Source organism: Alligator mississippiensis, chromosome 12, assembly GCF_030867095.1.
Source record: "Alligator mississippiensis isolate rAllMis1 chromosome 12, rAllMis1, whole genome shotgun sequence".
Lineage (NCBI taxonomy): Eukaryota > Metazoa > Chordata > Crocodylia > Alligatoridae > Alligator > Alligator mississippiensis.
This window is the reverse complement of record NC_081835.1, coordinates 50,614,134-50,631,405: the sequence shown is the minus strand read 5'-3', so window position 1 is coordinate 50,631,405 and position 17,272 is coordinate 50,614,134. Positions and strand designations below refer to the sequence as shown.

Below are 17,272 nucleotides of genomic sequence, written 5' to 3'. Positions count from 1 at the left end.
CTGTCTGCAGCACACACTGTGGCTTTGTCTTGCTACGGAAGCGGAGCCAGAATAGCAATGCTGACTCCACATCATAGACACAGGACAAAGAGGCCATTTTTGGATACTGAAGGTAACTGAGCTAAACATAAGTCACTACAAGAGGCTGCAGCTGGCTCTGTCTTCTCTGATACTTTACTCCTGTGACTAGAGTGAGAAGTCCTGAACTTTGATCTTGGCTCTGCTGCATGGGGAAGCAGTAGCTGGAAGGGCTGGAGCACAGGCTAGGAATCAGCTGTGCTTTGGTAGCAGCTGAGCCACAGCTATGGATTTTTTTTGTTTGTTTTTTTTAATGTGGTCCTTGGGTAAGTCATGTTCCCATTTGCAAAGAGGAGGCCAGTAGTTGGGCACGTCTTCTGGGGCGCTTTCTTCTGGAAAGGACACAAGAGTGAGGGGCAGATGAGACAGCTGCCATATCTTAATTGCTAATATTGACTCTTCTCATCCCTCCCCACCCCACCCCACACTTGATCTATTTGAATGAAAAAGGCTGTGGGGCTGCCACTGGGCAGCCAGAGCCTTTAAGAATTCAACTGATTATGGGGAACAAATCATAAGAAAACAGGGTGTACACATGCAGGGTCAAAGGGCCAAAACAAGTGCTCCCAGAGGGGACACTGAGCAGAGCACGCCGGACAGTGCCCACGGGCCCTCAAACTCAGCTAGAGTGCCGGTAGCTACTGCCCAGCGATGCTCCACCCAGAGACGTGTGCAGGACACCGAGGAAAAATGCCCCGAGGTCTCCAGGAGCCTTCCCAGCCAGAGTGTCCCACCTGGATAGCTTAAGGGTGAGTTTGGCTAGAGACAGGAGGAGGTTGACCGAGAGGTCCCAGGCCTTCATGGGGCCACAGATGGGGAGTGCATAAACACCTCACACACTTGAACTGCATCTTGTTTCAAAGGCAGGGAACCTTCTGAGTGGCTGTCTCTCGACAAGTCCTCCTCATGCAGGCTCCACTAGGTGCTAGTGCAAGGCAGATGTGCTAAAGGCAACTGAGTAAGCCATGTAAGCATAAGTGGCTGGCCAGCCTCCCATAAGAGCAGTACAAGCCCTTAGTGCTGCTTGGGCACAGCAGATGTGCCTGGGCCATTTCTGCCCACTCCTTTTCTTGCTGGTTCTATAAATTGTCCATTTTTACTGTGCAAGTGCTCCCATGTGACACCACAGACTGGTTTCTTTACTGTCTTTATTAATGGTCTCAGTTACACAATGGGGTGAGGGAACCTGGTTCACAAATAACAGCCTAAGATATTTGCTCCTAGGTGGTGCAATCAAATGGGCTAAGAGAATCTTATTCCTTGTCACAAGTACTAGTGGTCTAGGAAAGCTGATAACCACTAATCTATAACCCTGCAGAGCTGAGATTCACTGAAAGGTGCCTGATTAGCTCCATAAAGCTAAATATATTGCTACAAATGCAAAATCACTCACAAGTTCCAGTGCTGTTGTCTAGGTGTAGAGTGCAGCATTAAACCAGCTAAACTAGGGTTACAGGGTGAGGCTCAGGAACAAATCTGTATATGACAATTTCAGGAGAGAGGAAATGCATGGGCTCACAGGTGTGAAGAGTGATGTTCTGTCTAACATAGGGGCACTACTCAAGGTAGTGGAAGTGTTTGCTGTGGGCAGTGTTGCTGCTCCCCTGGAACATTTTTGTCTCCAATCAGTCTCTGAAGAAGGCAGAGACCCTCTAACCTTCCTGGAATGAGCTGAGGTGATTTTTCTAGTCGAGGCACTCCCCATGCCCTGACTGTTACACCCGCAACAGGAACATGGGTCTACGCTGCAATTGAAGGCAAATGCCAAGACAATCTACATTAAAAGCAGCCCCTACAGAAGAAGCTTGGCCTGACTGAGTTCCTTCAAAAGGCTGGGATTCTCCAAACTAGACACCTACAGAGATAAGGCTGATTTTAAATAATGAATATTCCTAACTTGGAGCACCCCAGCCCTTATGAAGGAACAACTCGGGCCAAGGTCCTGCTGTTTGTATAGATCTCTATTCGGCTCCCATTGCAGTCAGTAGGTGTTCAGCATTCACAATATCTAACCACCAGACCCGTGCAAAGCGGCAAGTGTTCACTTCAGATTTGGCTAATTCAGAGGACAGTGATTCCATTTGGAGATTCGAATCACTGTCCTGATTCAATTTGACCAAATCAGATCTGAAAAATTTGGTGCTGCTTTGGAGATTCAGCCATAAACTAAACAGGCTGCTGACACAGCTGCCTCCAGCTGGTAAGTCTGGGGTTGGGGGAGGGAGGGATTGGGGCTGGGACAAGCCCAGCCAGTGGGGGGGGCACATTACTTGGGGAGGTGGAGGTGTGGCAGCACTGGGAGCAGGGCCTCTGCCCCGCTGCAACTTGCTCAGCTGAGGGGGAGGGGGAGGGGGAGGGGGGGTGTGATGCACAGCTCACTGCGGGTGCCCCCACTCACAGTGCTGCCGTGCCCACCCATGCCAGCTGGCAACCAGCAGCAGGGTATAGTGCTGATGCGGACACAGCAGTGGAGACTATGCTCTGCTGCCATTCTCCCCCTTCCACCCAGAGCGAGCTGCGCCTGCATCATGGCCTCCATGCCAGCTGAGCAAGTGGCAGCAAGGCAGAGTCCCTGCTCCCAGCGCTGCCGCACACGCATCAGTACTGGGACCAGGGACTCTGCACTGTCATCGCTTGCCAGCCAGCATGGAAGGCAGGCCCTGCTGCTACTTACCACCCGGCACAGAGCAGCACAGGATGTGGGCACAGCAGCGTTGGGAGTGGGGGCTATGCCCTGCTGCCACTTGCCCCCTGCCGCGAGCTGCGCCCACGTCCTGCCCACCCTGTTTCCACCCTCCTCCTCTCCCCTCAAGCTAGGCAAGTGGCAGTATGGCATAGCCCCTGCTCTGAGTGCTGCTGCACCCGCATACCGCACCCCCTTCCCTGACTAGGCAGCTTGTCCCAGCCCCAATCCCTCTTTCCCCCTCCCCCAACCCTAACAGACTTACCAGCTGTGTCAGCTGCCTGTTTAGTTTATGGCCAAATCTCCAAAGCAGCCAAATCTTTTTCCAAATTGATTTGGATGCTTCAAATCAATTTGGAGCTTTTAATTGGTCTCCTGATTTGGAGATTTGCTCCCCGAATCAAGCTGAATCTCCTCTGAACTGAATCGGCTACCGAAGCTTCGCACAGCCCTACTAACCACCAGTGCACATTTAAAAAAAAATTGTTTTTTCCAAATTAAGAGCTCTGCTACAGCTGACACTGGTCAGAGGAAGTGACCAGAAGCTGCTTTCCCTCCCAGGCCTGGTGCTCCCAGCTAAACCAGAGCCTTCCTCTGCTGTGTAAGTAAGTGCTCCTTGGGTGCCTGGCTGTAAGCAAGTACTGCTGCCAGTGGCCAGGCTGCTTTAAAGGTAAGCAGTGAAAACGCAGCTAAGCTATATGCATCCTGCTGCAGGCTGAACTTCAAGGCAGAAGTGGGAAAGAAGCTCTTCCACTCACTGCCCGTGCTTGGGAAGCCCTAAGCTGCTCTCCAGTGCCCACCTTTTCACAAAGTGGATGCTGTGGAGCAGAGGGGACTTAGCAGCTGTGAGCCCTGTGTTCACCACATGTACCATGACTATCAGCAGGAGGCAGCCAGTCCTCTAGATACCTAGAGAAAGAGGGTCTGAACATGAAGACCACACCAAATAGCAGAAGTTATTTAACTCCCATCCAGTCACTTGTGCAGACAGAAGCCCTTTCTCTGTTACATATACTAGGTGGAACAGTCTTATCTGCTGCATGGGGGACCCAACTCTTACTTCAACACACACAAACAGCAATATTTGATCCCAGTCACAAAATTTAAAACCAACCCATGCTCTCTAATGCGTGTGGGCCTCTATGGCAACTGTTACAGCATGGGAGCAGCCTTAAGGACTTCCCTGTAGGGGAGCAGATAGGAAGCTGAAGGGTGCAGCCTTTGTCCTGTTGATTTCTGGGCCCTGGGTAAGCTGTATGATATATAACCTCCCCATAGGAAATAAATCAGACCTGCTTGTGAGGACAACAGGAGCTGTCTGGGGTGAAATCTTGGCTCAAAACTCATCCCAGCACCTCTCCACAGGGAGGGAGAGCCAGCCAGCTCCAGTACAGAGCCTTGGTCACTCCTGAGAGAAGCTGCAGATAGAGTCTAACAGCTCTTGGCCTGGAGAAATGGCTCCTGAAGAGTTCATCTCCATTCAGACACAAGAACTAGATACACACCAGTCCCTTCAGCCACAGCACTATGCACCAATGCTTCTGGGGGAAGGGACAGCAGTGCCAAGGAGAGCAAATGAACATGGGGACAAGTAGCATGAAGTAGTATATGGCTGAGGGATGACAGAACCTGGCAATCCTTTTGACTAGTACTTCTGAGCCCATCCCATTCCCCTTCTCTACATGTCAATCTTCAGACAGGCTGCATTAACAGAAGGGCAAATGGGCCCCTCTTTGGATGCAAAGCTGATTCTTTCCTAACCAGCTTCCAGAGAACCAGCTGCTGATCTCAGAGAGCAGCACAGACAATGACTTGGGCATTTACAACTTCCAGGCAGAAAGCAGTAGTAGTGAAAACACCTACAGGCTTGCTTTCCTTTGCAAGTGATCCAGTAGGTCTCCCTCTCCCCCCAGCTCTTATTCTTGTGGTTTCCAGTGCCCACAACCAGAGTCAGAATCATCTCCACTGATGGACTTCTGACCCCATCTGGGTGGCAGGAGGGATTGGAAGTCTAATGGTCTGGAGCAGGCCACTGCCTGCATAGACTAGCTCAGAGATAACAGGGATGCTGCATGCATGAGGTAAAAGTAGGAGAGACAAAGCAGGTTGGTGGGTTCTGCATATACCCAGGTATAGGTTGTGGGTAAGTATGGCTGGATGGGACCATATGAAGAGATCATTTAGTCCAACCATTGATCAAACCTGTAACCTTGGTGGTATTAGCACCAGACTAACAAACAGCCACATCTGGGGCCTGTGGGGAACATGCTGCTAGGGGGCACTGGGCCTTCCTTCACGGAGAGTGCCACAGTTTCACAATGTTGGAGTCCATTGTTTGCTAATTGGTGATCGCCTGCTGCCCACCCCAGAGAGAATGCACTCTCCCCATCCATGGGCAGTGGGTCACTAATGCTACTCAATTGCTCTTCCAGTGGCTTCAGCCAACTGCGGGGATCTCGTATTGCACTGACAGCTCTCACGGCCTCTTGCCTGTCCTCCAGGCTAGAGGAGCAGTGGAGGAGCTGGCTTGGGGTGGGGCATCTTTCAGTACTGACAACTGAAGGCTGAGATCAGCAGCCAGCACCTGGGCACTCTAACCAAAGAGAATAGTATGGGGCTGTGTTAGATGTTTGTATTCATGTGAAGAGAGACAAAAACCCTGAGGAGTAAGGGTTTGAAGTGGCTAATGATCACTCTAGAGTTACAAGTGACCACCACAGAGTGACTCTAAAAGAGCCTGTTAGCCACCACAGGGAGATGTTACAGCAAACTTGACACTAAACAGAGCTGGTTTCAGTTGAAGCTGTAGGACAAGCTGAGAGAATGAGATAAGCAGCCCAGCGAGAGGAAGAGGGACAAATAACTTGTACAGGATGTCCACCTTATAGAGCATCTGCCCCAAATAACACACACTAACAGGCAGCTGCCTCTTGTGTGGGCAGATCTGCACCTACCCCAGGGTTTTTGACAGCAGAGCTGTGTTGGCAGGAGGTGTGATCTTTCCATCTCCCCAGCTAACAGAAATGTGCTGGCAAAGCTTTGTAGGGCTGACCAAGCTTCAGTCAGGGACTTTCCCAGCCTTCTACTGTTTCTAACTGAGCAGCTGCAGGCTTGCTTCAGGGTGACCAGATAAATGTGGGGGAAATGTTCAGCTGGACACATGGTCCTGGTGTTACTGAGGAGGAAGTCTATGCTATTCACAGCAGTCGGGTCACAGTGCAAGTAAGGCCAGGGGACCTTGAGCTTTGCAGGCAATCGGATCACCGTTTAACAAACTGGAGAACCCAAGGTTTCATATTCAGGACTAAATGTAGTCAGGGAAGGGCAGAACTAACAGCTTTCACCTGGGGGACACCAGGAGGGGCCTTGCCAGGGATATGGGGTGGGACACACCCAGGCTATGTCTATTCTGCCACCAGACAGGCCATAGCCGTAAGTGAATATGTATCCACGCTGGCTTCGACTGCTTGCATAGGTAGCAAATCTCTGCAGCACTAGTTCTAGGTGTCTGGGAAATACCCAGGATTCTAGGCAGGCTTGTCCAGCCTGTGCTGAAGGCTGTAGTGCTCCAACTACACCACTAGGGAACCTAGAAGCTAGATGTACCCAGTTACATGTACTGAAACCACACCTTCTAACTACCATGCAGGCTAAGACCGAGTATGAGTTCAGTAAGGACTGGCTAACAAGCCCACACTGATCCTTCCTTCCAACCAATCCCAGAGGCCCTGACACCCTTTCGGTGGTGACCCAGTAAACCCAGCTCTCTCACAATTAACAATTACCTCTCATTACAGAACAGCAGCCTGGATACCCAGAGCACCTGCTGGGCTAAGCCAGGATCTGCACGAAGTCAGGAAAAATAAAACATCAAGGGTCTCCAGAGCCCAGGCTGGGCAGGTTCTCTAGAGCTCCTGAGAAGGAGAGGAAGGAAGTTTCTGTCACATGCTGATGCTTCCCCCTTGCTCTGCACAAGGTGGGCAGCAGCTGACACTGCCTTCCCTTTCTCAGATCAATACTGATCAAGTCCAGGCTGGGTTCTTCTGCGAAACAGAAGTGGAGGCCAGCTCCTTCTCCCTTCCACTCCGAAATAAAACTATTCAGTGCGTCTCTGCAGCAACACATGGCACAAGGACCCAAGGAGACTAGGTTACACTGGTTAGCAAGTCCCTTCCATCAGCCAGAACCCACCTGTCACTGGGCTCACACATGTCCACACCTCCACCTGCTGCAGATGTCATCTGTCTTCCCTCAGCACCTTCATGTGGACAAGCAAATCAGCCAGCAGCACAGAACTATACAACCCTTTAAGCAAAACACCAGAGAGAAACCAACTTCCTTGGATGTGGAGATCTCCTACAAGACTGGAAGAAAGATCTTGCTGAAGGGCCACGTAAGGTGGTGGCCCTGGGTGGGCTGAAGACCACAGGATACCAAAAATGTGTATCAACTGAGTACAGACAGAGCTGAGGAATCGAGTCCTGTGTGGGAATCTTCCAGTTCCCCGGAGATAACGGATGCCAACCTGAACCTCTTCTCAGGAAAGATCTGTACTACGGCAGCTGGTCTTTCTGACATCAAGGAAGGGTTCCCATCACACACCTTGTTTCCACTCAGAGCGGAGCAGGTCCTCTGGGGATGGGGCTTTTCCTCTTGTATCCCTTGCCCACTGCCCTAAGGCTGGAAGGATAGAACAGGGAGGCTGAGCCCCAGTTGGGGCCAGCTCTGTGTTCGCTGCTCCTGGAGGGAAGGAGGTTTCAGAGGCCTGTGAGATCTACAATGGCTTTAATAAAGATGGCGTCGTCACGTACGTAGGAATTCTTGGCTTCCATCTTGGAGACAGGGCAGAATAGTGGGCAGCCGCTGGCAATGTTCATTTCGGTGACAGGTCGCTGGAAGGATGAGGACGTAACATCAGGTCGGAAAGCATCGATAATGTGCTCCCTGTTGTTCTGATCCAACAGCATTAGAGTCACCTAAGGAGGCAAGGAGAACATATAAGGGCAGCTGATAGGGCACAGTATATGACCTCCTCTCCCAAGTCCTATTCTATTTAATTCTGTGAAAGCTGCAGGGGCAGATGTATTCCAAAGCCTGCAAGCAGCTGCAAGCCTGGAGCATGGGTTACAACCAGGTTCCCTCCAGAGCTACAGCAAAGCCTCTAGATTTTGCTGCTCTATGCCCCAGGCTCAGGTCAACTGGAAAACAGGCTCTGTTCAATGGCATGTGAAAATAAACACAAATCACCAACTGGCACTAATACTCGTTTCAATCCATTTAACTTGCCCCTGTAGCACTAACATCCTACTGACACGCAGAGGACATTCTGCACCTCCCAGCCTGGTTGTTTCATCTTACTGGACAGCTGTCACTGCATCAGTTTGCAGTTTATTGTATTATAATGTATTTTACACAGTAAATGATAAAGCCATGAGTCTCCAATCCTGAAGCACTGTTCTAAGGCATACTCATATTAGGCACTTTCCAAATACATCGCCATTCTACTTCTGCCTCCCTCTCTGATCTTGCCTCCCCTCTCCTTTCTTCTGTGCAACAGATTGTTCTTTCACTACAAGAGCCATCTGCCAAACAGGTATCATACTGCTTTATCTCCCTGTTTCCAGGACATGTCAGTTTTCTGGTGCCTGGAAGAGTAGGTCTCTGAGGCCCAAATAACCAAATCACTAGACCATGAAGCCTGTAGGGCTCTGGCTTGTGTTCCTACACCTACCTTCTGGTTGAAGGGCCACCGTAGGAGTGCGTCGTTGGGTCCTTTCATCACCACAAAGAACAGAGACAGGTGAGTCCCACGGCCAGTGCCATCGCCATTAAGGTAAACACGCAAACACATCTTATAGCCATACTTGTTTGTGTAGAAAGCTACCAAAGCAATGTAAAACAGAGAGTAAATACCTGGTCAGAACAAAGGCAGGGGTGGGGGGGCAGCAGAGAAGCTCAGAGTAGTTCCCAGACAGATTCCCTTTTAGTTTCTGGAGATGCTGCAGAGCCAGCTGGCTTCAATTTTTACAATAAAAGCAAAGAGCAGCTCACTAAGCTGCCATCAGAGCAAAGCTCAGTCCTAGACAGGCCGAGCTGTATAACCAAACCCTAAGCTTTTGTGGCTACAGTTGCTTCTTATACTCTTGAAAATATACCAGGCACTTGGCCCAGTGTTACAGGACAGGAGCAGAGACACTTTGTGGATTCTCTCAACCCACTCTTGGTTCCTGTTGGCCCTGAAGAAAAAATACAGCGCTGGGAGATGGAGACAGAGCCTACTCTTATTTGGGCACCAGTGGCATTCTTTACTAAGTACCCGTTACAGAGCTGACCCGGCCCACATACACAGTCCAATGGGAGGCAATGGGGTGGCAGAGGTGTCTCTGAGTTTAGTCTGTCTTTGTTTGCTAGCCGAGGGTACAAGCTGGAAAGAACCTCGGATCCTAGGGCTGGCAGGCAAGACACCTTCTCCCCCTCTCCCCACTTTAACTTGTATGCCTGCTGTGTGGATCTGGAGTCAGAGACACAGTGACTAGGCCCCATGCTGCCCCAAGCTATTTGTGAGTGGTGCAGTGATGGGGAGAGGGCAGCATTACACTCAGCTCCAGCATTCCTGTCTTATTTTTAAAGCAATGCATCCTGTTTCTGTTTGGTGCATGTATGTGGGGCTGTGCTGCTGGTTCACAGCCATACAAGCATGCAGGGAAAGACTGATGTTCTGTGGGTACACAGAAGGTGCTAACATGAGGACTGGTGGGACTCAGTAGCTTGGGTAGCACACAGAAGATGGATGCTGTTTTATAAAAGGGCAGTTGAGGGACGCAGAGGCAGACAGGCAGCATGGTTCCATGGATCCAGCACCGACTCAGGATACAGGAGATCTGGGATCCTCAACTCTGCCACTGACCCTGCATGAGTCACTTCACCCGTTTCCCTTCCCAGCCTATCTAGTGAGACTGAAAGCTCTTCTGAGGATTCCTGTTTCCTATGAAGATTTGTACAGCACTCTGCACACTCAGCTGGGGTTTCTACACATTACTGTAAGATTAATAATTCAAAAACAATCCCTGGCAGAAGAAGGTGGCCAGGTAACCAAAGGGCAAGGTTTTAGGTGAGAGCAAACCACTCAGACAAAGCAACAGACAGGGTGTTCTGAAAGTCTGGATTCACTGCCCACTTAATTAAGTGGGTAAAAACCCAGCAGCCTTCAGATTACTTTTAGGCAACACTAATATGTTTTACAGTCTCGTTTCTGCCTGGCAGCTCCCAGCTCTGCATTAAGTTCAAGCAACATAAAGTAGTACAGGAAAAATACAACCTTGAATGCAGAATGCCTGGCAGATAAGAGTCCTTCTTTCCCCATAAACACACTCTTCTCAAGCGTGTTCCAGTGAAAAGACCTTTGGCTCCTTCATTATCGTGTAAGCCAAGTGCAAAATATGTCATGTTAAGAGGGCCTTGGGAGTTGAACATGAAAAGCCACTACTAGTAACAATCCCAATAAGGTTTAAACAAAACACTCTTTCCCCACAGCTATGGAGACCACCACTGATCCCAGCTCATTGATAAAGGAAAGGACTTAATATTTTGTGCAGTATTTTAGCCCAAAGTGATACACTACCAAAATGCAGCCATCTCTGGGGTGGAGGGAGGTAGTCAGCCAGCATACAGTATATTACAGAAAAGGGAAAAGGTGAAGCTATTCAGGCTCAGGGGACTGAACCAAAGCCCTAGAGTGCTGTATAAGTTAAACATGCAGAAAACACAGGAGAAAAGGTATTAATGTCTCATCTCAGCGAAACAAACAATGACATTGTATGGGCTTCAGCAAGAGGAAAAGTTGAGCTGGCCCTACTAGGTGAAACTCCGCTCCTGGGGAAGCTGAGAAATTAAAAGCTGGTCATTAACTTATAACAGGAAACATTAGTTGGGCACAGATGGTTACAGGAATATTTCAGTTCTTTGGGAAAAAACATTTTCCTTTCCAGTTTTGCCAAGGAAGAAAATGTTTGGAAAAACCCCAAACCAATAAAACCCAAACTGAAAAAACTCCACCTGCACCATCCATAAATACACGTGAAAGTAACTGTGAACACAGTTGTGAAGACTGTTAGCTGCTCATTAAACTACTTAGTCTGACTCATGTGCAGGCCCAAAAATTACATGTTTTACAGAGGGGTTAGGCTATTGGTTTAGAGCTAACACCATTCCTGTTGCGCCAGACTGATTTCAGCAGTGTAAACTTAGTCTAACACACAGCAGTGACATCCTACTGAGAGACAGCAGGTGTCCGAGGTGCTTGAATGCTGCTGCCTTCACAGGCTGACATGCAAGATAAGGACACTGTAAGTAATGATCTGGAGATCCATCTTAGAACACGTGGAGGGACCCTTGGCTGGGGTGAGTGCTCCGAGCTGATCTGAAGAGCACAGCCTCTCTCACCACTGAGCTTGCTGGAGATACCAGAGGGCTTCGGTAGCACAGTTCATTCGCTTTGGATATACTGCATATTGCCATATCTATCAGGACAGGATGAATATCTGATACCTTCTTTGATTTATCATTTGCCACTGGCCCTAATTTGGGTTATACTGTGTGCATGTATTTTAGCCACAAGTAAGGGATTATTCTGAGTGATTTCTGGGGCTGGGAGGGACCTTCCATTTCTCATTAAGACAGTCATGTGTGTAGGGAAAAAAACCATCTTTAAGCAAGGTAGTTTCAGTTAGCCCACTGGAAAAAAGAAATCAAATCAGGCTCCACTGCATTTGTGGGAAGAAGGGGAAAGAACCAAGAGAAACTGCTGTCTGAAGAATCACAGTGCATGACATGTGCCATTTCCAGTGCAAGCATGATGGGGCACAGCTGGGGCATGGAAGCCTCCCATTATTTTTCTAATTTCTAGGTAACCACCTGGGGAGAAGATGGCAGGAGCGCGGCCTGTTATTGCTTCCTGACGCTTCCTGGCAAAGTCTGTAATCTTCCAGATGAAAACACCATCATAAGTTGACGCTTCCATGTCACGGATCTTCTGCTCCATATCAGCCAAGGCCAGATCCTTCAGTCCAATGCTCCTTTCCAGTTGCCGAACCTGGCCAGTGGAATACACAATAGAGCATGATTAGACTTATGTTGCCAAGGAGAGCCAAAAGAAATTGGGAACCTCTTTCTGCCATGATCTCCAAATAGGACAGAGATCAGAAGGAGCAGAATGTTAACACCATAAGGAAACTCGCAAACAATCTGAGCTCTTCACACAGCTCTAGAGGAACAATGTCATGTGTCACTGACACAGCAGTTCACGCTCCTGCTGTAGATGGCAGACATCTGCCAATGAATGGCTTCTGCTCCTTTAGAAATGTAAGAGAGATTGGAGAGGTAGGGAGGGGAAATCAATGTTTTTAGATAAAACTGAACTGAGACACAGAGATGCTAGGAGAGCTGAGCAGGACTTGAAGCAGCACGTTGCTACAGTGAAGTACTATAAGATTTGCTTTGGCAGATCATGTACTGGAGAATGCAGATGTGCTGCTCATGTTGGGAGTCCTCTATAGGTGCACTGATGCACCAGTCTGATGTCAGACTGGCACCGATATAAAGAAAATTGATCATATCAGAAATCAGCCTGATGTCACCTATAATTTGAATGATAAATGCCTGTGCGTGCGTGCAGCTGCAGCACAGCATGTAGGTAGTGAGAAGCACAGCCCGGCAGCGTGGAGAGCCGTATGCAACTGGTAAATCTGGTGTGGTGGAAGAGGAGGGGGGAGTGAAGGGGCATGAGGGGGTCAGATCAAGGTCCCCATAGGAGGAAAGAATGGTTCTGGAGCAGGCACTGCCCAGCCAGGGCGGGCACAGGACAGAGCTGCGACGCATCCGGGGGAGGGGGGGGGAGCGGGTGTGGCGGCAGCGGCGCTTCTGCCAATGCACACTGCTTGTCCAGGACCCCACTGGTCCAGCACTTCCCCGGAAGGGCACGGGGAGGAAGCATTCCTCTGGATCTGCTCAGGGCAGAGCAGGCTGGGGCTGCACGGGGCTCTTCCCAGCCTGCCCCGCGCAGATCCGGAGGCGCACAGGGGGGTAAACTAGATGACAAGTCTTCTCCCTCTCAAATTTCTGCAAGTCTTTATGAAGACACCTGCACATTACAGCAAGGGTGTCCAACAGCTACAAGCTAGTTTATGCTAAAGAAGTGATAGCACTATAACTATATTCGTAAGGGCAGCAACCGTTTACCTGAACAAGTGTAGACCGAGTATAAAGCCCTGGTGTGGACAGAGTTAATACTTGCATAAAGGTGTCTTGTATCTTCCTTTGCAAACTGGAATGAGGTACACCAGACTAACTGTGTCCACACTAACGTGATGGGGGCTTTTCTAATTTAACTGTTGCAGTATATAAAGCAGCAAATCTTTCTTAGTGTAGACATGCCCTTGGAGAACATAGGCACAACAGGAGAAACCCAAGTTCTCCTATTCTAAGGGTTGCTGAGCAAACTAGGTTCAGGGAACAATACAAAAGCAAGCAGTGGCTTTTCAGTACTAAGCCTGTTAATATGCTGTTATTTCTGTATGTCTCATAGAAGTCATGACCAGAGAGCTTTTCCTCAGTCCAGCTCAGACATGTCATAGCCTTGGTTACTAAGCTCAGATCAGCTGCATGCAAACACACCTGTTAGCCAAAATCCCCAGCTTCCCAATTCTGTGCAGGCCAGGCAGGCTATTTTTTCATTCCAAGTTTGGTCTCTCAGTGGCCGTGGCAACACTGAAGGCAAGCACTTCAATTAGTGATGAATGGTTTGAGAAGGGGTCACAGAGAGTAAAGCACCAGCAGTGCAAAGTCTGAGGTTCCTGACCTTGTTACTGAGCGTTTCAATCTTCTCCTGGTCCAGTCGGTGCTGGCGACTGTAGGCTTCAGCTGTCAGAGAGACCCTCTCCACTTCCCGGTTCAGCACACACACAATGTTCTCAAAGGTCACTGTTTTCCTCTCAAGGGATTCACACCTTGCTAGCAACTCCAGGGATTTGGAGAGCTCTGACTCCGAGCACAGGGAGTTGCCCGTCAGTAACACGGAGTTGCCCTGAGGTGACAAAAGGGCAGGAAGGTGCTTCAAGTCCGCAGAGCCAGCCTTGAGGCTGAGCACAAAACTCAGTAGCATGTATAGATGCTCTGCCAGACATTTGCCTTCATGATCCAGCAGCTTCTCATTTTCCACCTGCATGAAAAAGGGTACGTTCATTCATTCCCATTCATAATTTAGATCTCCACTATAGCACCATCATCCACAGGGCAAACTGGTCCTAAGGAGGCTACTACTTCAACTGATGTTAACAGAGGGCAAAAGTGAAAGTGCATAGTTACAAACATTCCAACAGCAGCAAGATACTTTAAGGGAAAACCATAATCATCTATACAGCGGCAAATGCTTAGCACTGGGGAATGGACTGTACATCCTGATGCAACACCTTCTTCCAGCCAAGCATTTCATAAACCCTATTAAAGGTTTCAACCCTGATGAGGACCAGTTTCAGCTTCCCCATCTCTTAATGGGGACATTAAGTCATGTAGAGAAAGAAGAGATTTTACCAACTCAGTCACCGGAGATACTGGGAAAATAATACATGTCTTCTGAATCCTTATATGCTTTAAGCATATACTCAGTCACTGAAAAAAGCCCTGATTCACTTATTTGGAAACGACCTCTGTAATAACTCCCATGCCTCCAGCTACTCTGAAATGACAAGGAAGTGACAGCTAACCTTCACCATGTTCTGAATAGATATTTATGACTCCTCTCCCAATTCTGAAGGGTTGAAGAGTTCATAGGATGGAAAACTGTTCCTGGCTTTCATTCATTACCAACCTCCTTTGGCATATCCTTACAGATGTTTGTGCTAGCTTGATAGTACAAGCTGAATTCACCACTCAGCTACATTTCTTTAAGCAGGTACTCAGCATTTCTTTGGGGCCTGACTAACTCCAAAAGGACCGAATTAAATCAACCCTAGTCCTGGGATCTCAATTACTGCGAGGTGTTTGACACTTGCATCTTCATGAAAGCTGCTGAGCTGCCTGGTTCTGGATCTAGCAAATCCAGAAGCTGAATTACTTGATTTTTTTGTAAACAGAAACTCAGCCACATTCCTCTCTGCTATTTGGACTCGCAATAATTTCTGACTGATGCCTTCAGTGAGAAGGGCTTACCCTACAAGTTCTGCCACCAGCAGTCAAAACCACAGTCAAGTGGAAAATCCTAGCAGGAAAGCATCCACATGAACACTGGATTCCATTTCCAGGAGGCCACACAAAACCAGCTCTCCCTGATATAATTTTGCTCTCCTTCAAGGTCTTTGCTCTCAGCACAGCATGCTGGGCATTTAAATCCTATTATCATCAGGCCATTGTGGGGAATTTCCTGTTTACTTCCTCATAAATTTACCGAACCATTTCTCATCCTCATGATTTCCTGATCTAACAGCAGGAACAACTCTTAACTGGTAAACCTTGCACAAGAAGCCTGGATGTCTTTCATCTCTTGGAGATCATCACTATTTCCAGTGCTGCTCACTGAGTATTCAGCTTTGTGCAAGGAGTCATTCACCAGATGGAGGGGTTTTTTTCCCTGGTACAGTTATTTCTCTCAGTACACCCACATCTGGGTGAAACTGGACAGAAACAATCTCGGATGTAAGATGATGCCTTACTACATTATTAGTTTAAACAGCAGTGGCTCTGAGCCTGCTGGCCCAGCTTGAACCTTGAGTTTAAAAGTATCACTTAGCTGGAGCTAGAGAGTTTTGCTTGTGAACAGGGGTGGGGTTGGGGCAATGCTTAGGAGATATCTTAAGCTAACATTGCAGTAAAGCCAGGTGCCAATATAAATGGGCAGAAATGGGCCCTTACCATGTCAGCGCAGCCAACAACCTGAAATCTGCAAGGCACTTTACATTTGCCACAAGTCTTCACATGGTCCTGAAACTAGAGAGAAAGGAAAAACAATGCTTCAAATATAAGTGTAATTCTTACCAATTACAGGAACTCTAGTCTTGCTGCACCAAACAAAAACAGGAAGGTGGAACAGGGTGGCCAACCTGCAGTATGGGTGCCACGTGTGCCATAGACAGCTTGTGTGTGTGGCAGGTGGTAGATTGGGGAGAGGACAGGTGGCAGATAGGACAGAAAGCAAAGCAGCAAATCAGGCAGGAAATACAGCGAAGGCAACAGAAAGCAAAGCAGCAGATCAGTCAGGGTGCACAGGACAGTGAGCAGAAAGCAGAGCAGCAGATAATGCAGGGGAGGGGATCACAGTGGCCCTGGGAAAGGATGCAGGGCTAATTTGTGGCACACTCACCCAAAAGGTTGCCCCCCCACCAAATTAGAAAATAAGCGACCCTTTGGTGACGATCACTATACAGCTGTGATCCATAAATCCGATCTAAATCTGTTTAGGACTAGAGATCTTATTCTAACAATGGCACTAATTAGGCATTTTATCTTTCAGAGGTACCCAAATGGCATAAGAATAAATGCTGAGATGGACAGAGCCCCATGAGAGCAGGAATTACCCACTAAAGAAATTTTGCCTCCGTTCCTTAGAAGGCTCACTTGATTATTGCCCACATAATGCAACCCATCCTCAGCCATCAAACTTGGGCACTTAAGAGGGTTTAGTGCTCGAATTCAAAGCAAACAATTATACCAGAAGGGTTGGGGTTATCTTCAAGTACATCATTAAGTCAGGATGCTCCCTACCAGAAACACAGCTTTCACTGTATCTTAAAGACATCTCTGTGACTGAAAACGAAGCTCTTAAAAATGTCTAAGGCAGGGGAGGGCAAAATAAGGCCCACGTGCCAAATCTGGCCCACCAGGCACTTTCATCTGGCCTGCAGCACCCACCAACTAACTGTACCCTGCCCAGCCCCATACCCTATTGTGCCTCGTTCCCAACCTCATGGGCAGAAGGGCCTGGCCCGGCCAGCACACAGCTTCTGGGTGGAGCTGCTGCTGCCACTGGTGGAGCTGCGGAGGGACCTGCTTGGCTTCCCTGGCGTCCCACTTGCTCTGGGCACCATGGGCCGGGGGTGGGGAACGACATGGGCGGCTACAGCTGGGGCTGCGCATGCACAGCGGGGAGTACCGGAGATAGAGGCCATCTGGCAGGGGCTGTGCCCCTTACTGTGATGTGCAGTGCTGGCTGGCAGTACACACCACCAAGTGCCTGCACCGGGCATAAGTGCCCCCACCTGCTGCTGTGCCATGGAGGGAATGTGTGCATGCGCAGGGAAAGGGGGGGGTCCCCACACCCCTCACCCTCCCTCATACCCATCCCCTGCCCCCACAGCCCCCAACATACCCTATGCCCCCATGCGCATGCACACACACAGCCACAGCCCCTCACAACCCCACCCACACACCTCCCCACACCCCAGCATATGTATACCCCACCACACACACACACCTACCCACCACCCACCAGCCCCCACCACACCATACACACACCGACACCCC

General features: G+C 49.1%; 1 protein-coding gene across 5 annotated transcripts in view; it reads right to left on the bottom strand.

The window, feature by feature from the left end:
- Positions 1–1,209: 1,209 nt before the first annotated feature.
- TRAF2 (TNF receptor associated factor 2) overlaps positions 1,210–17,272 on the bottom strand; it is a 39,685-nt gene continuing 23,622 nt past the window's right edge. For all 5 annotated transcript variants that reach the window (XM_019475779.2, XM_019475780.2, XM_019475778.2 and 2 more), the window contains 5 exons: positions 15,665–15,739; positions 13,617–13,976; positions 11,675–11,852; positions 8,493–8,641; positions 1,210–7,737 (listed from right to left, as the gene is read on the bottom strand). In XM_019475779.2, the coding sequence (XP_019331324.1) occupies positions 7,519–7,737; positions 8,493–8,641; positions 11,675–11,852; positions 13,617–13,976; positions 15,665–15,739 (981 nt within the window). In that variant the 3' untranslated portion in view covers positions 1,210–7,518. The remainder of the gene's footprint in view (positions 7,738–8,492; positions 8,642–11,674; positions 11,853–13,616; positions 13,977–15,664; positions 15,740–17,272) is intronic.